Source organism: Plecotus auritus (assembly GCF_963455305.1).
Source record: "Plecotus auritus genome assembly, chromosome: 1".
Lineage (NCBI taxonomy): Eukaryota > Metazoa > Chordata > Mammalia > Chiroptera > Vespertilionidae > Plecotus > Plecotus auritus.
The window spans coordinates 196158349-196184743 of NC_137770.1; the positions used below are offsets into that span (position 1 = coordinate 196158349).

At 38.8% G+C, this 26395-nt stretch overlaps 1 protein-coding gene across 2 annotated transcripts in view; it reads right to left on the reverse strand.

Moving 5' to 3' along the window:
* Positions 1–26395, reverse strand: part of BMP2K (BMP2 inducible kinase) — a 144550-nt gene that overhangs the window by 35697 nt on the left and 82458 nt on the right. For both annotated transcript variants that reach the window (XM_080676115.1, XM_080676116.1), the window contains exons 8-11: positions 12477–12580; positions 10285–10364; positions 5598–5758; positions 1297–1472 (exon numbers count right to left, since the gene is read on the reverse strand). In XM_080676115.1, coding sequence (XP_080532241.1) covers positions 1297–1472; positions 5598–5758; positions 10285–10364; positions 12477–12580 — 521 coding nt within the window. The remainder of the gene's footprint in view (positions 1–1296; positions 1473–5597; positions 5759–10284; positions 10365–12476; positions 12581–26395) is intronic.

Sequence of the window (26395 nt, forward strand, 5' to 3'; positions counted from 1 at the left end):
TCCCTCAAGGGCAGTCAGACATCCCTCTCACAATCCAGGACTGCTGGCTCCCAACCGCTCACCTGCCTGCCTACCTGATTGCTCCTAACCACTTCTGTCTGCCAGCCTGATCACCCCCTAACCACTCCCCTGCCAGCCTAATCGACACCTAACTGTACCCCTGCCAGCCCGATTGCCCCTAACTGCCCTCCCCTACTGGCCTGGTCACCCCTAACTGCCCTCCCCTGCCAGCCCAATTGCCCCTAACTGCCCTCCCCTGCCAGCCTAGTCACCCCTAACTGCCCTCCCCTGCCAGCCTGGTTGCCCCTAACTGTCCTCCCCTGCTGGCCTGGTCGCCCCAACTGCCCTCCTCTGCTGGCCCCATCACCCCTAACTGCCCTCCCCTGTAGGCCTGATCGCCCCCAACTGCCCTCCCTTGCAGGCCTGGTCCCTCCCAATTGCCCTCCCCTGTTGGCCTGATCGCCCCCAACTGCCCTCCCCTGCTGGCCATCTTGTGGAGGCCATCTTGTGTCCACATGGGGGCGGCCATCTTGTGTGTTGGAGTGATGGTCAATTTGCATATTACTCTTTATTATATAGGATTCCCAAGCTCCTTTTATCTCCCCTTCAATTATATCTTCTAGCCATCACCTACTTAACTATCCTCCACTCTGGGTCTATCAGTCAAGACCAGAGAAGGGAGGCACTCCTGAGAAGTGCCATTCATATAATTGGCTCAAAAATATTTCAAGAAATGATGAAAAAATAATGGTGACAGTCATTAAATTTAAAATAATTTAGTGAAGCTAGAAATTTGCTGGTTCTGATGAGGCAAAGCACGGAACAGAACTTAAGTTCATTTTTTTTTTTCTATATCCCTTGCAACTCTAAATGCCTCCTTCCACCATCCATAAACACACCAAGCAAAAATACAAAAACAAAACCTCATGACAATGTTACTTCTCTAAGCTTAATATCACCTTTCCAACAATAAAATAATTATAACTTATGTATCTGAACTCAAAATATAACTAAAAAAAATATTTATCATAAACTGCAGTGTTTATTCATGATGCCAAATGACTAGATGAATATTCTTTGCCTTATAAAGCCATGATGCAACTATTTCAATAGAGTATTCTTAAGTAGTTCAAATAATGCAAATAAAATACATATTCCTTAGTCAGAAAATTAAATAAAATGTTTACTCGGATCTAGAGTTCAAGGTGCCCAAGGTAAGAAAAGGAATTCACTGATATTCAAAGCTGCATGCATTTTCCAACACGGCTTTCACGTCTAAAGTAACAAAAGAACTACCTGCTGCATATAAGCATCCTGCTGCTGCTGTTGAGGATGGCGAGGCTGTAAATGAAGTTGCTGCAATCTCCAATCTCCCTGCTGTAGTTGCTGAAGTACTCTGTTTTGCTGCGGAGGCTGTTGAGGGGGCCCCTGACCCAGTAAAATCTCAGGGCTGACTCCAGGTCTCAGTGCTCCTAAAAGGAGTTTCCAAAAACTTACATAAACATACTCATGGATTTCAAAAACAATGGGTGTATTTCAAAACACTAGTTCAATAATCCTTTAACCAAGACATTTATAGCCTTATTTTATAATATAGAAACTTTCATAAGCACAGACTCAAGGGATTATTTACTCTAAATCTAAGTACCCATGAAAGTTAATTTTGTCAGCTGCAACTCTGAACAAGTCAACATCTTAGAAGCACTTCATCTTTCACATTTCATCTCTCCGTGAACAAAGCAGCCTGTCAGTTTCTTCTGCATTTCTCAACTCTGTCATGCACTGATAAGAGCCTGTGTCTTTGCCAAAATGATTCTCTCCAGCTAGAATGTCACTTTCCACCTACAGCAATTTTTAGCTTAACTCAAATTAAAGCTTAACTCAAATCTCTCTTCCTTGTTCCTTCATCTAACACTTTACTCAGTTTATAACGTTTCATACCTTGCACATATTAACTGTTTAATGGCTATTTCCTAACTAGGGCTGCAGAGGGATGAGGTGATGACTTATTTATCTCTTAGCACCCCAAAGAACCTTTTACACAATAGATCAATAAATGCTACTGTAATGAATGTGTTAACACTGTCTCCTAAATGGATATTTATTTATAAGCTTCATAAATTTTACTCTAGGAATATCCTATGAATAAACTTTAGAAATTAATGAAAAAGATACACAAAACACCAGGAAAAAAAAAAAAGAAATACACTGTAATTTCTATATTCTCTGCCAATGAGTTACCATAAATTCAAATGCAACTCTTTAATCCTAAGGAGAAAAAGGAGAAACAGTTAAAGGAGGGAGGAGAAGGGTCCTTTTCCATCAACATTAATATCTTCAAACCTCTCTAGGCCTGAAGTATGACAGCTCTGTGACAATAGCTTTACAGCTTTTTCTAATTCTTCCAATTATAAAAAACTGCTTGTTCATTTTAATTACTCCTGAAAATATTTATAAAATATAAGGAAGAAAATTAAAACCATAATTGCACCACAGACATAACCACCATTATTAGCCTTTAAATATATTTGTTTCTAGTTGGAAGAGTATTAAAAAGTTAAGCTCCTCAGCTAATACATTCTTCTTTTAGCACCCTGATGTCTAGAGGAAGAATAGTCGTAGCTGGATTTGGTAAAACCCAATCACAAACCAATGATCATCATGCAATAATTCATAAGCTTCACCTCCTATCTCACAAACTGTGACTTTTATTTAGTGTCATCAAGCTAAATAGAGCTCCTTGGTTCTCAAGACAAGGGCAAGGAGCACCAGAGAACTCCCAAACAACATCGCAACAAGCCCACAAGAAAACAATGCTTTCAGGTACATCATTAAATGCTCCTGCCATATTTTCCCCATCTTGCAAATGATGAAACTACGGCTCAAAGAAATTAAGTGAATTAACAAATGAAATTAAAGACAAATGATAAATCAGAAGAAAATATTTATAATACCTTTGACAAAGAGCTAATATTCAAAATACATAAAAATAAAATATTCAGAGCAAAAATAAAGACAATCTTATTTAAAAATTGCAAAAATAATTCACAGAAGAAGAAAACAAATGGCCAGTAAACACATGAAAGAGTACTATTAGTCAGGAATATTTAAATATAACCAAAAAAAAAAGTTTCACCTCTCCGTAGGGAAACATCTTTAAAATCCGATTCTACCAACTGTTGACAAGAATAGGAATGAGAGGACACTCACTGTTGATGATAGTGTAAATTTTTTAAGACTTTTAGGATAGCAACTTGGCATTATCTAACAAATTTTGATTAAGAATATTTTTTAACATCTTCCTTAGAAAAGTGTTCTGACATGTACATCAAAAGTCTACTATAAGAATGTTCATCCCAATACTATTAATAAGAGCAAATACGGGCTACACACTGAACTGCTGCAAGTTTATTCCGAGAAGAAAAAGAAGGGAGACTTTTACATTTTCCTCTGATTATTGCTATATTGTCTCAATATTTTAAAAGAATAGATTCGTCTGTTACTTTTTGTATACATGGGGAAAACAGTATTGTTTTTCCAGCTTGGGCTAGAAGCACAAAGGATAAATACTGCCCCTGACATGGAAGGCAGCAGGCCTGGCACTCACAGCGAGGTCTTGTTTCCCAGATGAACATATGCAATTTCACTCAACACCAACACTAGACAAAGCCCTCCTGTGACCATGATGGATCAGGACAACAAGACCACTCCGTGACCATGTCTCGGCACTGACAAAATCAGGAACTCTGCCCAAACCACAGGAGTGACCGAACCCTCCCTGTCCTGCCTCACATGAATGAGGGCTGCTTCTTCACCAGCTGAGGCTTTGGCTTCCCTCCTTCTATTTATGAAGGCACCTAATGATATCACACACCCCCTTCCTAATTCCTTCCATTCAGAGCAAAGCCCCACTTCCTTATAGCCTCCCCAAAACTACCTAACACAAGCCCAAATCTCTTAATAAGGCTTTTCAAATACCATTTTACTGAGACACTCCCACAGATCCCCATGGCATGTGAGTAATAAACCCATTTGTCCAACTACAAGTGTGATGCTGGTAGTCTTTGTCTGAAGGGCATTAATACATAATTGACTAATAGGATCTCCAAACCAAAAAAGTAGAAAAGAGAAATTTAACACACTGAATGTTTACTATGAAACATAATTTTTCTAGATAACATACACCTTTGTTATTTACTCCTTATGACAGGAAAAGTTGTTATTCCCATTTTATAAAAGAGAACAGTGCGGTTAAGAAATGGTAAAATGAGAATTGGACACAAAGGATTTCAAATTCCTCTATTTTCACCTCCCCTCTTCCATAAAATACTCTATCTGGTATACCTGATCACCACAGAGATATGCAGCAATACGTCAGATAACATAAACATTACCTTCCCTAAGCATATATTTTACTTCATAGTAATAACAGTAGTTAATAGTTAGCATTTATTAAGGACATATTATGTGACAGGCATTATATTAAGCAGTCATTTAATCCTCACAACAATCCTATTAGAAATATTAGCATTTTACTAACATATATTACTAAAAAATTGGGGGGGGGGGGAGGGACTCAGATCCAGGTTCATGAGCCTTAAAATATGGGATCTTAACCATTAGAGTAGCCTGAACGTTTAAAAAAAAACATAAATCATGAAATAAAGTGCCAGAGAGGGTTTCCTTGAGATGGGCCTTCAAGTTATATCCCCAAACCTTTGACAGAACAAGTTTACTCTCTAATATTAGGGTTATTTCCTTGGGGGTGGGGGGGAGATAAATTTTTTTAAATCATGTACTGATTCATAATGCTTAGAGGATATTTTATATTAGAAAAACAATTTTTCTTAAAATCAGATGACAAGACAAATTTCTATACTGTACTGTCCACATAGTCCAAGACAGACTCCGTGACCAAGACTCTAGATCAGTGCAAAGACATAGAACTTTGTGAGGCTAAAGTTTCAACTTCCTCCTTTCCAATACAATACAGGATTTTCTATATTCTTAAACTTTATCATCAACCTCAAACCCTACTATAGTTGATGACACTAGGGATAAACAAATTGTGGGCTTTGTATACCATACTTTTGTATGTCCTACAACTTTAGGAAAATAGTTACAGGTAGTCCTCGGGTTACATCAGACTCAATGTACGACGTTTTGTGGTTAAGTTGCCATCTCCCATTTATTTACAAAGAAAAAAAGTTCCGTCATTTCAACGTATGTACATAAGTGCTTTATGTTTTTTATTATTTATTTACCATAAGTAAAGGTCAGGAATTGTTATCTTTCTTCTAAAATTTTTTTACTGTTTCACTTCATTACTGTTAGGTATGTGCTCCATGTGAGTGATGTAGGTGCTTATGTAGGTGGGTTCCGACTTAATCGCGTTATGTCACGCCCTAGGAACGGATCTCTGACGTAACCCAAAGACCTCCTGTAGTTGAGTTTCTTAGACATCAGTAGAAAGTTTCTTAAAGCATTATGTTATCTGCTTCACAACAGTAAGTTTGAAGTAATTTATACTCCTAGGAAATCAAAGGTGTGTTTACATTAACTATAAATTAACTCCTAATTTGGCAGGGCTATATTACCTTTTGATCTGTGGTTACTGAACTCCCCAAGCACAGGGACTTTAACAGGGGTAGCTGAACTCTGAATGGTCAGCACACTGGGGGTAGCAGTAGTAGAGTTGGCCTTTGGTCTCTGTCTTGGTGCAATTGAGGTTTCTGTTGGTCCAATGGTATCTGTTATTCTACAAGAGAAGAATACATTTCATTCCAAATATTGGGATTATTTCTAATTCACTCTCTGTTCTATAAAGCATCTATTTCAACAGATGCACTTTAATTATTATTACAATCATGTTAGAGTTCTTGGCTACTTCCTAAGTCTCACTCCCAAGTTTTAAATGTTTACTGAGCCTGGCTGGCGTGGCTCAGTGGTTGAGCATTGACCTATGAACCAGGAGGTCACAGTTCAAGTCCTGGTAAGGGCGTATGGCCAGGTTGCGGGCTCGATACCCAGAGGGGGATGTGCAAGAGGCAGCCGATCGATGATTCTCCCTCATCATTGATATTTCTCCCTTCCTTTCTGAAATCAATAAAAATTCCTTCTCCCTTCCTTTCTGAAATCAGTAAAAATATATGTAAAAAAAATAAATAAATGTTTACTGAAGATAGGAAAGTAAGATAAGCCTAACCATTTCGTTTAAACCAGTATGCAACCATTCACAGTCTGCCTCTGAAGCTGGCAGGGTAAGAATATAAAATTGCTCTTAAGGAGATGAAATAAAGGAAATAAACAAATCTTGTCCTAAGGTTTTAGACAAAATGAGAGCCTCCTCTCTGAACCAACCAGGAAATACCAATAATAAACAACAAATAATAGTCTTCCTTAGCTTGGACTCTAGGCCTAAGAAAGAAGAGACTGCACCCTAGGACACATAGTAACAAAAGAAGCCAAAACTTTTAGCACATGGAGCTACCAGCTCACATTTAACTTCTTGGATCTTAAACTTTCCTTTTCTTAAACACTGAATGGAAATTACATAAAACTTTCCTACTAGGACTTAGTTTGGACCACAGACATGGGAAGTCAAGTAGCAATCATAATTTTAAAAGCAAAGGACAATAAATATAATTTAAGAAAACACAGGTATTTGCTCTTCTCTTTCGGAAAACCCCAGGAAAAATCTTTAACTTGCATACCTACTAACTTTGCTTTCTATAAATTCAGTACAGAAACTCAATTTTTAATAGTTCACTCTTCAACAAGACGGCAATAAAATCTCTTTACCAAGTTTCATGAGCATATTTTCAAACGATTTATCACTTAACATTGTGCATATACATGATTTATTAAGTGCAGATCTGCTGCCGAGGATCCAGTCCTGTCTGCCAGACTGCACAGATCCAGTTCTCTCTTACATCTATATGAGCCACAAGAGGGAGCCATGGGCACAGCTATCTTTCTAAGAAGGAAGTTAAAGTATTTTAGAAAATCGCAGAAAGACATTATATGTATGCTGTTTCCTAAATATAATATTTATGTTTTAGATGAGATGGGGATGGTCTAAGTCATATGAAAACTGAACTAAAAAGCAAATAAAAGGTCATGTATACATATAACCAACTAGATTTTATTTTTATGATAAATCAAATATTTAAGTTCAAATGATAGATGTGGCACTAAAACCAATATTGTACTCCCTACAATCAAGTAATTTAGAGAACCTATTATATACACTCTTTCTGTTTATCCATTCTTTATTAACAGACCTCACCTGCCTTGTTCCTATTCTAAAACTCTCTCTAAAGTTCTGAAGACTTTGTTTAGTGCTTCCTCATTTATTTTACCAATGTACCAATATCTAATATACAATTACTGATATCCAGCAAACACGACATACTTCAAAGAATCCATAGTATACCTAGGGAGATACAGCACATGTTCATGAAAATATACTAAAATATAACGGTAAGCATCATCATTGCCACACTAATATTGTCAAGAGTTTCATGGAGGAGTAATTAATTCTACCTTTAACCTAAATTGGCCTGAGAAGGCTTCAAGTAGGAAATGGAGATAAAAATAAATAAGGTTTTATTAGGCAGTGAAAAGAAGCGAAGCATTGTGTGTGAGGAAATGGGAAGAAAAACCTGCACAGTCAGGCAAAGTGAAGACACACACACACCTGCCTAAAGCGAAAGACTGAGTCACTACTGGTAGCAAAGCTGCTGCACCGCTTCATCTGCATAATGCAATAGACACAAAACTGTTCCCCCTGCTCTCCTTGTCCTCCCTCCTGTCACCTGAGCAATCTTCCTAAAACATGGTCTCTCTCCTCTTAAAATCCTTCAGTGTTCTTGCTAGCATAAGAGATCCTCAGCCTCTTAATCTTTAAGGTGTCTCATAAGTTTCCAAGAGGAGATGCAGGGGGCTTTCAAGGAGTAAAGCAGAGTGCCAGTGATTGAAGCAGGGCAGATGTATAATATTCATAAAAGTTTTAAAACATGTAATTAGTGATACTAGCTGTTTAAAGATTTCTCCACCCCACTTGACCCCCATAAATATGCCTTTTACATGGAGAAAGACTAACTTATTTTTTATTACTAGTTTTATATACATTTAGTTTTTTTTCAAGCTCTGAAACTATCACTATAAAGTAAATTTACAAATAAACTTTTTTTAATATACATAGTGTATAGTTTTAACATATTATGAATAGCACTGTGAATTTAGCTGTTAACTATTTCATTTGCTTATAATAGTACTAGAGGCCTGATGCACGAAAATTCATGCACGAGTAGTAAACCTTCCTTCCCCTGGCTGCCGGCACCGGCTTCCCTCGAGCACCCGAGACCCGGGCTGCTTCGCTCCGGGTGCTGCCGCCACCCACCCAGTTCCCCGTGGTTCTCCGTTCGCCATGCTGCGATCAGAGCCTGTGGGCCAAGGGGGAGGGACCGAGAGGTGGTCAATGCACCTCATGGCGACTGGTCGAGCAGTCATTCTGGTCGTTATGGTCGCTGGCCTTTTATTATATAGGACTAGAGGCCCGGTGCACAGGATTCGTGCACTGGTGAGGCGCATGGCCTGCGGGGATTGGCCGCTGTGGGAGCAGCCACTCATCCCGGTCAGCCAAGCGGCGCTCCCACTGTGGGAGTGCACTGACCACCAGGGGGCAGCTCCTGCATTGAGTGTCTGCCCCCTGGTGGTCAGTGCACATCATAGCGATTGGTGGACCGGTCATCCTGGTCGTTCTGCCGTTTGGTCGCTGGGCTTTTATTATATAGGATAGCTATAACTTGTGTCCTACTTAAGATATTCAAAGCATTATTCTTATTCAGTTGACTCATGCTTTTTAAAGCTATATCTACTTCCTTAAAGATTTAATAATTAACCAAATAACAATTTAAAAAACATTAGTAACAATAAAATTCAATGGACAAAATTCATAATTCCCACTTGACTATAACAGAGTTGCTAACTACAGCTATGTCATAGACAGGACACACTGTTGGTCATGCTGAATTCCTGCAGGTTAGATGTAATTTTACTCCTTCATCTCTTCCTGAAGAGTATTTTAAAATTCAAGTAAATGAACATATTTTCTGAGTGATGCCTTATTTTTTTAAAAACTAAGTCATTCCCAAATGACACTTTAACAATTTATAAATAATATATTATTTAGAACACATCTCACAACCAAGTCCCAAACAGAACTGACTGCATTGTTTAAAATTCACTGGCCTAAACACCAAAGGCCAAATTTCTCAGCATGACATATAAATAAAGTTGCTCCTGACTGACATTTACCTAGCTCTTCAGCTTCATTCCCACCACTCCCGTATCCATCCCCCATACTCCAATATACACTTCCCACCCATATACATCCCCCATGCTCCAATATACATTTCCCATCCATATACATCCCCCATATTCCAACATACACTCCCCACCCATATGTGTCCCCTATGCACCAGCCTTATAGTCTCACAAAGGCCACTCTTCTTGCCTGAAGTACCTGTCATATCAGGTGATGGACTATATTATTCATCCTTCGAGCAACAGCTCAGCAACCCCCACCCCCAGGGAAAGGACTGGGTTCTTTCTGTGCTCCCGTTTTCTCTGCTCCCCGTCTTTCCCTTCCTCCACGCACAGAGTTGCCTGAAAACTATCAGGATGGAATTGTTCAGTTGTCTATCTTCATTAGAATGTGAACCCTTTGGAAATGAACACTGCTTCTTTTTCTTTGTGTTTCCAGTATCTACATCTTGCATATAACAGGTACATGACAAATATATTTTATGTCAGATAAAATATTTTGTATCAGTAAAATACAACATTAAAAAGCTGTGACTAAGAAATCTGCTCAAAGGTAACATTATCTAAACTCCATACCACATGTAAGAAGTAACACAACAGCCGAAACCGGTTTGGCTCAGTGGATAGAGCGTCGGCCTGCGGACTGAAGGGTCCCGGGTTCGATTCCGGTCAGGGGCATGTACCTTGGTTGTGGGCACATCCCCAGTGGGGGGTGTGCAGGAGGCAGCTGATTGATGTTTCTCTCTCATCGATGTTTCTGGCTATCTATCCCTCTCCCTTCCTCTCTGTAAAATATCAATAAAATATATTTTTTTTTAAAAAAAAGGAAGTAACACAACATTTTTATGTAGTATGTATGGATGATATATAATTAATTACAATTGCTAGGATTGAAAACGAGAAATAGTGCCCTTTTTAAAAAGCCTTTGCAAATGTCAGCACAACTTCACTTACCTCGCTTTTATTTGGCTTTTCCTAGAAGCTGCTTCACTAGCAGTCATGGGTTCAGGAAGAGCTGAAGGAATAGAAGAATTCTGAGAAGAAACATAAAACTTGTCATTTTAGTTTTCATTTTAATTGCAGAAAGCTTTACTTAAAGGCTATGGATATATTCTTAAATTTTAAATGGAATGTCTGTGAGATACTATTATTTTCACCTTACCTATAAATTGTTCACATACATTTGCCAGATCTAACCTGCAAACATCAGCACATTACACAAATGTCATTTTCATGTTCATGTGCCACAAAAACCCTTCAAAAGTAAATAGAACAATATCACTGTATCCACTTTATAAGTGGGCAAGTCTTGGCTAAAAAGGATTACATTATACTTGCAAATCAATAACTATTTTACACTTTGGGGAAAAAAACACCAAGCATATGGGAAAAGTGTTGTTTCTACATAGAGGAAAAATTTTCATGTCACTGCATGTAAAATCTAAAAAAACAAGAGCATTTGTTTAAGTTCTAAATATGTTTAGCTTATTGCAGGTACTCAAATGTTACTGAATGAAAAGCTAACTTCCCTCTTTTCCTTAGTGGAGTAGATTAAATTATACATAAAGGAAAACTGACAAGAACAAATGAGGCCAAAATGATTGTTAGAAAGCTGTTAATGGCTTAAAATCAGAGAAGATTCTGGGCCTTTATCAAAATTATCAGAAACCTGCCATACACAGTTAATCTAACATAGTTTAGTACAGTGTGCAGACACAGGATATAATTCAAAGCCTTTCCATGATATTAGCTATTACTAACTCAGCACCTTCCATGGACTAGGCACTAAGTTTACATTTATTATTTGTAATCCTCATAATTACTATCCCTGTTTTACAGAAAAGGAAAAAACATTAAGTAACTTCCCAAAATACAGTTGGCCTTCCATATCCAGGGGTCCCACATCTGCAGATTCAACAAACTTTGGATCAAAAACACTACTCAGGAAAAAAAATGTTACATTGCTGACGTGTAATATATAGTTAGGCCTATGATGGCTGTATCTCTACTAAAATGTACAGACATTTTTTCTTGTCATTATTCCCTAAACAATACAGTATAATAACTATTTACATACCGCTTACCTTAGGTAATCTAGAGATGATTTAAAATACACGGGAGTAGGTTATATATGCAAATACTACACCATCTATAATAATAAAAGGGTAATATGCTAATTAGACTGGACGTCCTTCTGGGCATCATTCCAAACGCCCTTCCGGATGAAGCCGGGGCCAGAGCGAAGCCCGGGTCTTGGGTGCCTGCGAGTGGCCAGAGAGAAGCCAGCCCAGGTCCCAGGTGCCTGTGTGCGGCCGGAGGGAAGCAGCCCGGGTCCTGGTTGCCAAAGGGAAGCTGGTGCCAGAAGCCGGGGGAAGGAAGGCCTACTCTTGCACGAATTTTTGTGCATTGGGCCTCTAGTCTATAATAATAAAAGTGTAATATGCTAACTAGACTGGACATCCTTCTGGACAACCTTCTGGATGAAGCCGGGGCTGCGAGGGAAGCCTGGGTCCTGGGTGCCAGAGGGAAGCCGGTGCTGGCAGCCAGGGAAAGGAAGGCCTACTCTTGCACAAATTTCGTGCATCGAGCCTCTAGTTTTACATAAGGGACTTGAGCACTGCAGATTTTGGTACCTGGGGGAGTCCTGGAACCAATCCCCTGTGGATACTGAGGAATGACTATACAAAATCAGTCACTGAAAAAGACAGGTCTCTCCATTTACAATGTCTATCCTCTTTGTACCAAACTTTCTCAGTGTCTAGAGTGCTTAGGGTCTCAATAATTTTTTATAACACCATTAATTCACCCTCCCGACCAAAAAAAAATCCAACAGTCCTGTTTTTGTAATAGTTTGGCCAAAACAGCTTAATTGTTGTTTGTGCTGTGTCAGACAGATGTCACTGTTTCTCTCAAAAATGCAAAATATCATGCAGTGCCTTCAAGTCTACTATAGCTTCCTAGAGCACTTCAGTACCCAATTTGGCAACTGTGGTTTTGTAACAAAATACTGATCACAAACACTATTCGACTACTTGTCACGAAACAAATAACTCTGAAAGTGTGTATGTGTGAATACATACACAAACGCGAGCGCACACACGTAATAAAATGGATTTTAAATTCGTATCCCATTTTAAAATACTTACATTGATATTGGAGATGGGGCAGTCCTTTTTGGCAAGTTTAAATGCAAAATAGGACACTTGAAATATATCAGGTCTACGCTCTGGATCTGGTTCAAGCATGAATCCTGCAAGAACAGGTTAAAAGGTAAAGAAGTTTCACTGAACACAGAAAGTATATAAGGGTACATTAAAAGGAGTGTGAGTGTGTGTGTGTGTGTGTGTGTGTGTGTGTAGACAGATATCTTTTTTTCCATTCTAAGGTTAGTGATGAATCAAGCAAATATTGTTAACATCTATAGAAAATATAAAAATTGTTATTTATATTTGAACTTAAAGCATTATCACAAGTAAAGACAACTCAGTCATAAAACAGGTCTGTACCAGAAGCATAATTAACAAATATAAATATTCTTTTGAGAAAATAAAACAAAACAAAAGTGAGTTTAGTGAACACTGGGAAATTATTCATGAAAGTTCTAGGGCCATAGTAGGGGTCCTTAATGTCACTATTATCTAAAATACCTCTACTAAATTTTAAGTAATCCCAAACCACTGAGAAAAGACTAAATTGTGTGCATTAAAAAGTAGTACAGGGTTGACAGTATAGTTTTCCAAAAATATGCATTCTTCCCATACTGATGGTAAGTATTCACCACAGTTCTGTATCTCAACATAGTCTACATATAATATTCACTCTATTATAAAGAGATTTCACACCAACCTTACAGCATTGCTTGAAATGCCTGACCTTTTTTCTAACCAAAATGACCATACCATTTATCTGTTAATTTACAATTTCACAAGAAAGCTGACATTTATACTCAACTCACTTCTTTAACTGAGAAATTCATATTTTGTTAAAACTCTCCATGTTCTAACTCTGATTTATTAACGAATTATAAGTCCTTAAAAATGTTTAAATCATTTTTAAATCTATTTGGAATGTAAGATTTACAATATTAATTAGATAATATTCTGAAATTTGCTAATAAAATTATATTCAGAGATCATAGTATATAAATAGCTAAATTAAAATTATAAATCAAAATTAATTCAATTTTTCTTTCACATTTAAGTAATTTTTAAACAAATAATTTTTACTACATCTCACACAGCATGATAAACTTACTTTGATTAAAAACACCGTTGTTTGGAAAGTAATAGCATAAATTTAGCAGAAACTTATTTGGGAAATTATGAACTCAGTTTTAAAATATTCTACACGTGCTCAGCCGGGTGTGGCTCAGCGATTGAGCGTTGACCCAGGAACCAAGAGGTCATCGGTTCAATTCCAGGTCAGGGCATATGCCCAGGTTGAGGCTCGATCCCCAGTGTGGGGCATGCAGGAGGCAGCCAATCAATGATTCTCTCATTACTGATGTCTCTATCTCTCTCTTTCTCTCTTTCTCTCTCTGAAATCAATAAAAATATATATTTAAAAAATTCTACATATAACTTAATTTTATGTACTGGAAAACACTAACCTGTATAACTTATAGAATTTATTTTTTATTATATTATAACCACTGTAAGATGGAAATAACTAAAAACATTTAATTCTAATATTAATTGGACTACATTCAACCTCATTCCTGAAAAGATTTTAAGAATCTACAAGGTTTATTTTATCCTTCAAAATCATATTTTATCATGATGCCAACAGATATTAAATGTTTTAAAAGTAGCAACAATGCATGACATAGGAATACATTTAAATAGACTTTTAACAATAAATGTTTATTCACATAATTTTTAAAAACAAATCACAACAAACTTATCAAATTCACAAACTTAAGATTCTACTTTTCTAACAATTCAGTTTATTTAACTTTTAAAATCTAATTATAAATATTTATTCCTATGAAAGACTTGAAGTGGCATACAACCTCTAAATTTTTTTAAATATATGGAACATTAGGACTAATGGAAAAGTAATGGCTGAGAGACCCAAAATATCAACAACAAAAAACACAACAAATGGACCAGGATAATGATGGCCATAAATAAATTTATATGATTTATTCTTATAAATATAGGCCACAAATTCAGCTACCTTTTAGCTGTCAACACAAATAGGGCAACATGATCAATTCCATGAATCACAGTGTCCTTAACATAAAAATAAACCAGGTGCTAAGAAAAAGCACTACAGCTGATACCAAAAGCAAACAGTAAATGCTCCTTTGAGTCTTTCTAAAGCTGGCTCCCACTGCGTGAACACTGCCCTTAAAGAACTGCAGTGAGTGATACTGGGTAATGTCTCATGTGCTCCTTCCGTGTGGACCAGTGACAAAACACCTACATGCCGTTAGGTAAAAACAAAATTCTATAGGGGTAGAGAACAGTATGGTATGAGAATATATTTCTCTTCCTATCTGAATCTGGAGAAAGCTTTTTAAGTATTTAGGGAGAAATAAAATGATACGTTAAGCAATCCTACATATTTTTTTTTTCTTTCATAGTAGGTGAGAAGCACTGAAGGGAAATAAATGAATTTGAGATTTTAGGTTCTCTAACAAATCCTATATATAATAAAAGCCTAATATGCAAATTGACCAAACAGTGGAACGACCGGTCACTATGACACGCACTGATCACCAGGGGGCAGATGCTCAATGCAGGAACTGCCCCTGGTGGTCAGTGCAGGAGCACTGCTCAGCCAGAAGCTGGGCTCACAGCTGGCAAGCACAGTGGTGGCGGCGGGATCCTCTCCCACCTCCGCGGCAGCACTAAGGAACAGTGAGCTCAGTGGTCAGGAGCAGCAAGCAGGCGGGTAGTAAGGAGGGAGGGGTCCCAGACTGCAAGAGGGCACAGGCCAGACTGAGGGCCCCTCCCCCCGCCCCGTGCATGAATTTCGTGCACTGGGCCTTTTGTATTTATGTAAGTAATTGTATATCTCAAGTTAAGCATAGCACAACATTCTCTAATGTTCAGGTAGCTAGGCTGTGGGTAGAAATTATATCATCTTATATGCAAACAAAAGGACCGGTTAAGTCCCTGGCTCATGTTTTCATGTGGGAATACATCTCTGTGGGAATACATCCCAGTTTAGTTTGTCTAACTGTACCCATCCCATTTATGTGACATAAAATCAGTTTAAAAGGTAGTGACTAGCATTTATTTTAATCAAGTAGAAAATATTAAGTACACTAATGTGGTATAAGCAATGTTTCATGAAACTTGTTCCACGTGTATGTGTGCCAGGTCATAACTAAAATGTATTTATTACTGTGGATCACAAACTCCTTAAAAACCACTATGCTAGTGACCACTCCCTATATAACTCATTCCTCTCTAAGGCAAAGAGAGTAATTTGTGCTAAGAAAAAGTGAGGGGAGGGGAGAAAGCACATGCCTGCCCATCTCTGCTGCTCTTTCTTTCAGAACAGTTTACTCTCAGGACATATACTGTATATTCTATGCAAACCCATGTTTTGCAAGTGGCCTGCTTCTATGGAAGAAGTCTAAGATTTCTAGCATTGCCTATGACTGGGTTTGAGTAAACCTGGGGCCTGAATACAAATGAAGAGGCCCATTTGGCATCAGGTCTAAATTTCAGTCTGCAATCTACTTTATTTACTGATGTTGACAGTTTTATCTGATGAGCTCCTGTATCCCATCTCTGATTTGGTTCTAAATTCAAAGCATGATGACACTGAAACGCACAGGTAGAAAATGGCTACATTTTTATCTCTGAATATTTTTATACTGGATATTACCAGCCATTAAAAAAGAAATAAACTCAAAAAAGCATCGTTAAGCATTTAATGTAAATAATATAATTTTTCAAACTATCCAAAGGAATGGATTGCAAAATATACTCCTAGACTACTGAATAATATAACCTGAAGTTGCATAGTATCTACAGAGAAATAAAACAATCCATCAGGCAATCCTATATATATATATATATTTTTTTTTATTTCATAGATCAGTTCTACTCCAGCTAAACACTGAGGCATATCTGCCAAGAAAGACAACTTCAGTTTAATTTTAAGTATAGTTGGTCCAAAGCCATTTGCTCTCGCAATAATGAAACCTCAATTCTAGTATTTTTATTAACTCCCACTTCATGACAATAAAACTGTATCGTTTACCAAAACATGCTCTTGAGGGGAAGGAGTGAATTAAGGAATCCATGTGTCCAATTCATCTAAGAAATTAAGTTTTAAAGAGAAAAAGAGGCAGAGAAGCTAAAATACAGCCTTGTTTACTCACTTAAAATGATCATGTGAATCATCATGAGAACACTCCCAGTGCCCGATTCTACTGCAAATATAAGAGTGATTTCTAAAAAGGTATCCGCATAGACATGAAAGGCTTTTTCTCTGCTCCTTTCAATTGGGTGAATCTTTCTATTGACACAAACCCCATTAATACAACCTGAGAACACAATATAGTCTCAGCATTAAAGGCAGTGTATGATTAAACCATCACAATATTTCCAAGTGATGTATAAGACATATCTGACTAAATAACACTTATCTGAGGCAGCTGGATTAATTATGTTTGTATTTATTTTGCATTGGAAAGTACAACAACCATGCATATTCCAACAAAAAGAGCAGCAAAAGGAGCTGCTGCTGCTATAGCAGTGGCGAAGTTAAATTATGGTTTAATTAAAGGCTCAAGCCAAAATTAAATAAAGGCGTTCCAATTCAAATTACACAAAATCATGGCTCCAAGCCTAGCCTACGTCAAAGTTACTAGTATATCAGCATTTTTAATCTAACAGCTCAGCACATTTAATAGGAAAAGACTTTGGATACAAGTATCAAAAGAATGTTCCTGCCAAAACCGGTTTGGCTCAGTGGATAGAGCGTCGGCCTGTGGACTCAAGGGTCCCGGGTTCGATTCCGGTCAAGGGCATGTACCTTGGTTGCGGTCACATCCCCAGTGGGAGGTGTGCAGGAGGCAGCTGATCGATGTTTCTCTCTCATCGATGTTTCTAGCTCTCTATCCCTCTCCCTTCCTCTCTGTAAAATATCAATAAAATATATTTAAAAAAAAAAATGTTCCTACTTAAAATTTAATTTTTCCCCTTCCAAAAAGACACTTTTTCTTTGCCACAGACTGCCACTTATTATGGTAACTTACCTGAAAAGAGAAATACCCACTCTAATTTTGCAACCAAAAGTACTTCAAGCATTAACTTGTTGTTTTTATCTATTAACCTATGGAGATTATTATAGAAACTTACATGTTGGGCATATGTGTCCTACATACCATATTCTGTGGACTAGTGAAATGAAACCCATTTTAACAGCCATAATAAATGTGTTCAATCATAATTAAAACATTAAATGGCACCATAAATATGTAAGCATAGTATAATTGGGATAGTCCTGGTAGCTGTCCCTAAAAGTTATTATTCAAGCCCTCTTTTTACATCTCCCCAGTTGGTAACCCGGAGCCACTGATTGAAAACCTCCAAGGAAATCCTATCTTAATCTTTGATTTCTTTTCAAAGATACATTAAAATTCCTGACATTAAAAAAAAAATAGGAGAAAAGAGTAGGTAAGGGTGCATATGAAACAAGATTAGTCATGAGTGGGTACCCACGGAAGCATCACTGTACTGTGCTGCCTCTATTTCTTAAATTTTCATAATAAATTTTAAGTATATTATAACAAGCCAGTTAGTTCCTGGTTTCCCACAGAAAGTATTAAAATAAATTTATTTATTCTCAAAAAGATAAAAAAATAACAAGTGCTGGTGAGAATGTGGGAGAAAAGGGAGTCCTTTTGCACTTTGATGGAAATGTAAATTGGCACAGGAAATGTATATTGGAAAACAGCATAAAGGCCCCTCAAAAACTTAAAAATAGAACTATCATGTAATCCTTCAATGCTATTTCTGGATATGTATTGGAAAGAAACACAAACACTAACTGGTAAAGATATCTTCACCCCCATGTTATTGCAGCATTATTTACAATAGCCACAACATGGAAGCAACCTAAATGTCCATTAATGGATGAATGGATAAAGAAAATGTTATGCACACACAGAGGAATATTATTCAGCCATAAAAAGAAAGTAAATTGTGCCATTTGAGACACCAGGGGGGGACACAAGGGCAGGGTAAAAGAAGTCAGACAGAGGAAAGACAAATACCTATTATCTCACTTGTATGTGGGATCTTTAAAAAAAACAAAAACATAGATACAGAGAACAGATTGATGGTTGCGAGAGGTGGAGGCTGGGTTATGTGTGAGGGTACAAACTTCTAGTTATAAAATAAGTAAGTCCCGGGGATGCAATGTACAGTATGTTGACTAAAATTAACAACACTACTGTATTTTAAAAGTTGCCAAGAGAGATGTTAAAACGTCTCAGAACAAGGGAAAAACAATGTGTAACTATGTGAAGTAATAGGTGTTAACTAGAATTATTGTGGTAATCATTTCACAATATACAGGTTGTCCCCAAAAAAGGTATACACACTTTGAACAATTATAAAGGTAGTGTTTATTAAATACATTTCATTTTCAAAATGTAATAGAATCAGCTGTTAAAGTGTGTATACATATTTTTGGGACACCTGTATACATACACCAAATCATTATAAATATACCTAGACTTAATACATTATATGTCAATTATTTCCATTTAAAAAAATAAATTTAAACCTAATAGATAAGCTGCTAAGAGCTAAGATCCAGAACCATAAAGCAACAATATGTTAGCAAACCCAAAAGCAATAAAAAAAATTTTAAAAAGCTTTCCTTGCTGTTCATTATGATTCATTACATTATTGCACAATATAAGAGGTAAGAAAAGTAATTAGTTACATTGAAGATACATTCTGGAATATATGATAATTTGTGGTAGGCCTTTGATAGATCCACCACTAACCTGCAAAACCAACTTCTGCTTCAAAGCATCCAAAGAAATCTCTGCAGGAAAAGGACACGCTATTGAGTATCTGACAGCAGATGTCCTGATCCTTACCCAGAAAATCAGAAATTAGGTTAGCTCAGGAAGACTTACATAGATTTCAGTAATACTGGTAGTGGTAGTTAACACAGCTGCAGTGATGTAAGTATTAAAAAAGCCATCTCTTACTGAGTACTTACAAATACTAAGAAGCACTTTTCATATTTCAATTTTCACAATAAACCTAAGAAGTAGGTACTTTTAATATGCTCATTTTAGAAATGAGACTGAGATAAACGGAGGTGCCCAATATTCCATACTAAATAAGTGACAGCAGATGCAGCCCAGGCCTTCTGGCTCTTATTCTTAATTTCCACATGTACTTCCCTAACCACCTTAACAGAAGCTAAAAGAAAGATGAGGCAGCCAGCATTCTGTTCATGCATCATAACTACTCAGTCATTCTGTTACAGTTTTGCTTCTCACTCTCCTCTAAATGTTGTCTAAGTTCTTTTTAACTCTTAGATCCATAAATGAAAAATGCTTCTCTCCTCATCCCCAATCCACCTCCACTACTTGTCTGCTGAAAAAGTTAAGAGAAGCTAAGAAAAAAAATTTGTAAATAACTGACTCTGCTACTTAAGAAGTGCACTAAGTGCACTAAGAAGTCTGCAGAAAAGTATAATAAAATTGTTAAACAGAGCTTTATGGATAGTATCTATATATATAAAAAGGCAGTGACCGTGACGACCGAAACGACACTTAGACCGGTCACCATGAGGTGCTAGCATAGATGCACAAACACGGGTCAAGTCTATGAGTGAACTAAGAATTAACAAGACAAATGCTTGCCTTCATGGAGCTGGCACTGTAAAAAGGTTTGGTCAAGGATGAGAATTCAAAATTGCCACCAGCACAGATCTGAGGTGCCACTTCTCAGAGCGGCCAGAGATACACCCAGTAGCGGACTGGGGGTGTGACTGAAGGGCTGGCGCTGACATGAAGGTGGGGCCATTCTGGATTTCCCAGAGGAGCCAATGGCTACCTAGGAGGCGGAGCTTTTGACGCTGACTGGCATAGAAACCGACCAATTAGAACCTAATCTGAGTGAACTGCGAAGGCAGAACCTAAGGTGGGGGCTGAGGAGGAGTTTTAAGGGCAACAGCTGTTTGGTGTAAGGTATAAGAAAGCAGTTCAATTTTTTAATGACTGGTTTGGCAGTATAGTGCATATGGCTGGCAATCAGTCCAGATATAGGGGTTATGTATTTTTGTCTGCCAAGAACATCTCCTCCTGCTGAAAAAGTCTTCCCCTCCCCCCATTTAAGCAATCCTATCCTATATAATCTATCTATACTAATAAAAGGTAATATGCTAATTAGACCGGGTCAACCAGCCATCTTCCGGACGTCCGACTTCCTTCCAGACAAAGCCATGGTGGTGGGGGCCGAGGCAGAGGCAGTTAGGATTGATGAGGCTGGCAGGAGAGAGCAGTTAGGGGCAAGATCTGGCTGGCAGGGTGTTAAGGGTGATCAAGCCAACAGGGGAGAGCAGTAGGGGGCAACCAGGCTGCCAGGGAAGGGCAGTTGGGGGAGAGATCAGGCCAGCAGGGGAGGGCAGATGGGGGTGGTTAGGAGCCAGTGGTCCTGGATTGCGAGAGGGGGTCCCAGATTGAAGAGGGTGCAGGCCAGGCTGAGGGACACACACCCCCGTGCACGAATTTCATGCACCGAGCTTCTAGTGTAATGATAATTATCCTTGACCAAATAGTGATAATCAAAGTATATTCAAATACACTTATACTAGAGGCCTGGTGCACTAAATTCGTGCACAGGGGGGTGTGTCCCTCAGCCCAGCCTGCACCCTCTCCAATCTGGGACCTCTCGAGGGATGTCCAACTGCCCGTTTAGGCCTGATCCCACCATCGGGCCTAAACGGGCAGCGGACATCCCTCTCACAACCCAAGACTGCTGGCTCCCAACTGCTCGCCTGCCTGCCTGCCTGATTGCCCCTAACTACTTCTGCCTGCCAGCCTGATCACCCCCTAACCCAGGGGTGGGCAAACTTTTTGACTCGAGGGCCACAATGGGTTCTTAAACTGGACTGGAGGGCCGGAACAAAAGCATGGATGCAGTGTTTGTGTGAACTAATATAAATTCAAAGTAAAGGAGCGGAGGGGAGAGCAAGAGAACCGGATAGAACAGCCAGATCCGGCCCGCGGGCCGTAGTTTGCCCAAGGCTGCCCTAACCACTCCCCTGCCAGCCTGATCAACACCTAATTGCTCCCCTGCCGGTCCGATTGCCCCTAACTGCCCTCCCCTGCCCGCCTGGTTACCCCTAACTGCCCTCCCCAGCCAGCCTGGTCGCCCCCAACTGCCTTCCCCTGCAGGCCTGGTCCCCCCAACTGCCCTTCCCTGCAGGCCTGGTCCCCTCCAACTGCCCTCCCCTGATGGCCTGATCGCCCACAACTGCCCTCCCCTACCGGCCATCTTGTGGTGGCCATTATGTGTCCACATGGGGGCAGCCATCTTTGACCACATGGGGACGGCCATCTTGTGTGTTGGAGAGATAGTCAATTTGCATATTACTCTTTTATTAGATAATAACCACAAACCACACAGTTTTAACAAAGACTAGGCATGACTATTTCATTTTCAAATAACCTCATCATATAAAATTGATGCAAGCAGAATTAGTAATTCTATCAATACTAAAAAGATATATGTTTTTATTGCTTTATCTTATAATAATGTGAGATCAAATATACTGCATAAATAGACAATTGGCAATAAAAAGTTACACTTTCAAAAACTATGCACACAGCTAGGCACTTCCTGGTTTTCTGAATGCATGATTTATTTGAAAGAAATATAAATCGCTAATTACAAAGCGTAAAAGTAGACAGAGAAATATAAATAGGACCGTGGGAAACAGGCAAGGTCACATGCAAAAAAAGTAACGGGGAAAAAAAAAAGAATACAATTGCAAAGAGTCTAAATGTTTTCTGAGATATTTTTCCAGAAGGAGATCCAAGATGGCGGCGTAGGTAAACACCTAAACTGCTGCCTTGCACAACAATTTCAAAACTACAACTAAAAGACAAAACGTCTATCACCCAGAACCACGGGAAAGCTGGCTGAGTGGATGTTCTACAACTAGAAGGAAAAGAGCAAACAGCATTGAGAGGTGCACAAGCGCTGAAAAGCTGAGGTACGGAGACGCGAGAATCGGGCTGGCGACGGGTGACTGGGAGCGCTGCTGTTTTCAACCCAAAGGGAGATAAGCTCCCGATTACTCTGAACTCCAGTTTCTGGGGAGACGCAGGGGACCCAAACTCCTACGGGGAGAAGCTGGACTGTCTGCCGTGGGGTCGGAAAGTGAGGGAGGCTTGCTTGCAGGGCTGCGCGCAGGAACAATTGTTTATTGTGCTGGGGCGTGGGACGAGGGGACACGGTCGGAGACGCAGAGCCTCAGAGCTGGCTTACTGGCAGCCATCGCTGTTTGCCACGCCCTAGCCTGGTCACGCCCTGAGACCCCGCCCTGCTCAATCTACGAACCCACCCAAGCTCCAAGCAGCGGCTTTAGCATATGAATGGCCTGCCCTATGGCAGCTTAACCTAGCAAACTTGCAGCCCGGGTCAGACAGCTCCAAAACCTCCAAACTCCAAGCAAAGAGGAGAAAACTGTAGTTCTTGCTGTAGCGCCTGCTGGGTGGCCTCAGACAGTAGCTGACCTGCACCCCATTGGAGATCCAGAAGCCAGTGTACCTAGTGGTCAGTGTGAGACACCAGATTTCAACCCCTCACATCCATAAGTGACACATTCAAGAGGCAGACTCAGTGAGCACCAAAGCCCCACTGAAACAAGTCCTGCACCATAAGCGTGTCTCCAGCGCAGCAGTTCTTCCATTATAGACACAGCGGGTCCTCACAGCCAATTGGCCTGGAGGTCAATTCCTCCCAGTGTACCAACAGCAATCAAGGCTTAACTACACCAAGACTTTGCACTCAGCCCACAAAGGGGTGTACCAAAGGCGTCCACCTCAGGTGATTGGGGAGGCTGAGCTACTGGCCCCTATAGGTCACCTACCACACAAAGCCACTCCATCAACACAAGGAAGCAGCAAAATGCGGAGACAAAGAAACATGTCACGAATGAGAGAAATGGTGGAAAGCAAACTAATGGACGACATAGAGTTCAGAACCACATTTATAAGGTTACTCAAGAATCTTCTAAAAACCGCCGAGAAACTTGATGAGACCTCCGAGGAGCTTAGTGAGACCTTCAAGGACCTTAATGAGAATGCCAAAAAAATGGAAAAGGACCAGTTAGAAATTAAGCATACACTGTCTGAAATAAAGAATATACAGAAATTCAACTGTAGATCAACATACCCCAAGAATCAAACCAAAGATCTGAAATATGAGGAAACAAAAAACACCCAACCAGAAAAACAAAAAGAAAAAATCCAAAAATATGAAGATAGTTTAAGGAGCCTCTGGGACAACTTTAAGCGTACCAACATCCGAATTTTTGGGGTGCCAGAAGAAGAGACAGAGCAAAATATTGAAAACCTATTAAAAGAAATAATGACAGAAAACTTTCCTTACCTGGTGAAAGAAATAGACTTACAAGTTCAGGAAGCACACAGAACCCCATACAAGAGGAATCCAAAGAGGACTACACCAAGACACATCATAATTAAAATGCCAAAGGGCAAAAGACAAAGAGAGAATCTTGAAAGCAGCAAGAGAAAAACGATTAGTTACCTACAAGGGAGCACCCATAAGACTGTCAGCTGATTTCTCAGCAGAAACTATGCAGGCCAGAAGGGAGTGGCAAGAAATATTCAAAGTGATGAACAGCAAGAACCTACAACCAAGATTACTCTACCCAGCAAAGCTATCATTCAGAGTTAAAGGTCAGATAAAGAGCTTCACAGATAAGAAAAAGCTAACGGAGTTCATCACCACCAAACCAGGATTACATGAAATGCTGAAGGGTATTCTTTAAGAAGAGGAAGAAGAAGAAAAAGGTAAAGATAAAAATTATGAACAACAAAATGACATCAAATACATACCTACCAACAAGTGAATCTAAAAATCAAGTGAATAAAAAATCTGAAGAACAGAATGGACTGGTGAATATAATAGAATCAGAGACATAGAAAGGGAGTAGACTGACAATTCTCGGGGGGGGGGGGGGGGTGAGGGGTGCGGGAAGAGACTGGACAAAAAGCTTACACCTATGGATGAAGACAGTGGCAGGGGCATGGGGTGGGGTGGGGAATCAGGTGGAGGGGAGCTATGGGGAAAAAAAAAGAGGAACACCTGTAATAATCTGAACAATAAAGATTTATTTAAAAAAATAAAAAAAATAAACATAATTTTACACATTAAAAAATAAATAAAAATAAATAAATGTTTTCTGAAAACATTACATTATAGGTAAGTATGTTCTGGTTCCAAAAAAAAACTACTCTGTTAAGCTTTACTACCTAAGACAATATTTAAAAAGTAAAGTCCATAAAAATCCTTTGACAGGAGACAAAATACCAACATTTACTTGAATACTTTTATTTTATTCAGCCTTTTTAAAAATTTCTGCCTACCTCTCAGAAATAAGTTCAAAAACATTAATACATGGTCAAATTTATATAAACACTGATAAAAATGAAAATCTATGCATTTAGTGACAAGTAAAAGAAGCATATGTTGCACCAATTAAATCCTAAAATTATCAATAGTGTTTAGTTTTTCAACCTTGCCATTACAAACACAGTCACATACACATACACACAGAGAAGGAGAAAAAATCAAACCTAACACAAGAAAATAAGATCTTCTTACTATTTTAGTCAAATGAAATCACAAATCAGGGTATATACTGTCCAGTCCCCCATACAATATTGTCCACTGAGAATATTCAGAATTCCTAAGACATTGCAAGATCCCCAATAAAATCCTCAGTTCAATTGTGATTAAAACATTATACTTAGCAACAAAGCAGCCACAGTTACAATGACTTATAACAAGGGCTTCAATAAAAAGTTAAACTTCAATTAGCCAGAACACACAATAGCCAAAATAAATTCCTTCATCTACTTTTGAGAATTCCAATTAATCGGGGTTCTTACATGCTCTTGATGCCCTAATTTTTGTACAATGAAGGAGGAAACTGACCAGATAAGATAGAGTGGGTTACGGATCTAATGCTTATTCAAATACACTCTAATGATATGTTTGCTTTTAAAATTTTTCACATTCTGCAAAATGTCAGGCTAAAATTAACAGGGCTAAGGGGAAAATAGATTTGGAACAAACCATTGGAAAACTACAACTCTGTCACCAGAGCACTGACAAAAACATTAACTGGTACCTAGGAAGGTAACCTGGACTGCCCAGGCAGGTCGATTAACTTGGCTGGAGGCTGCCACAAGGATATAAAAACCCATCAAAACAAGGCTAGGAGATACTCAACCAATAAAAGTGGAACTTGGCACAGAGGGTCTGCTCTTCATTAGTAGGGAGCCACACAAAACTGACGGGTAAACCTCTGGAAAGAAAACTCCAGGTACAAGCACTCATATTTATTATTCTCCAATCAGAGCTACAAGTGTTTCTGCTAGAAGTACAGCAGTGAAGCTTAGGGCTATTTCCTTTCCCCTGTAAGTTATAACACCATCTCCCCAACCCTATTACTGGTTCCCCTTGCCTAGGAAAACATCCCACATGCAGCAATGTAATTTTTGTGTTCAAATGGTATAATTCTCTAATTTCTAACATGTGTGAGCAAATCCACATTATAGAAATAAAAAGACTGTGCTTTAAATACTGTATGTTTGCAAAGCAAGGCTAGCTATCCTTTAATACTTTCTTTTGACCATTTTTCTTTAGGGTACTTCCTCTTTTTCACTTACATGAGTCTCATAAATTACAAGAGTCAGTCATTTGTCAAATGTGTAACAAATTGTTTTTCCAATTGATAACTTGATTTTATGCTGAGGTTCATGAGTTTGGGAAGACTTTTTAATGGTTTAATTGTATATATTAATAGCTTCATC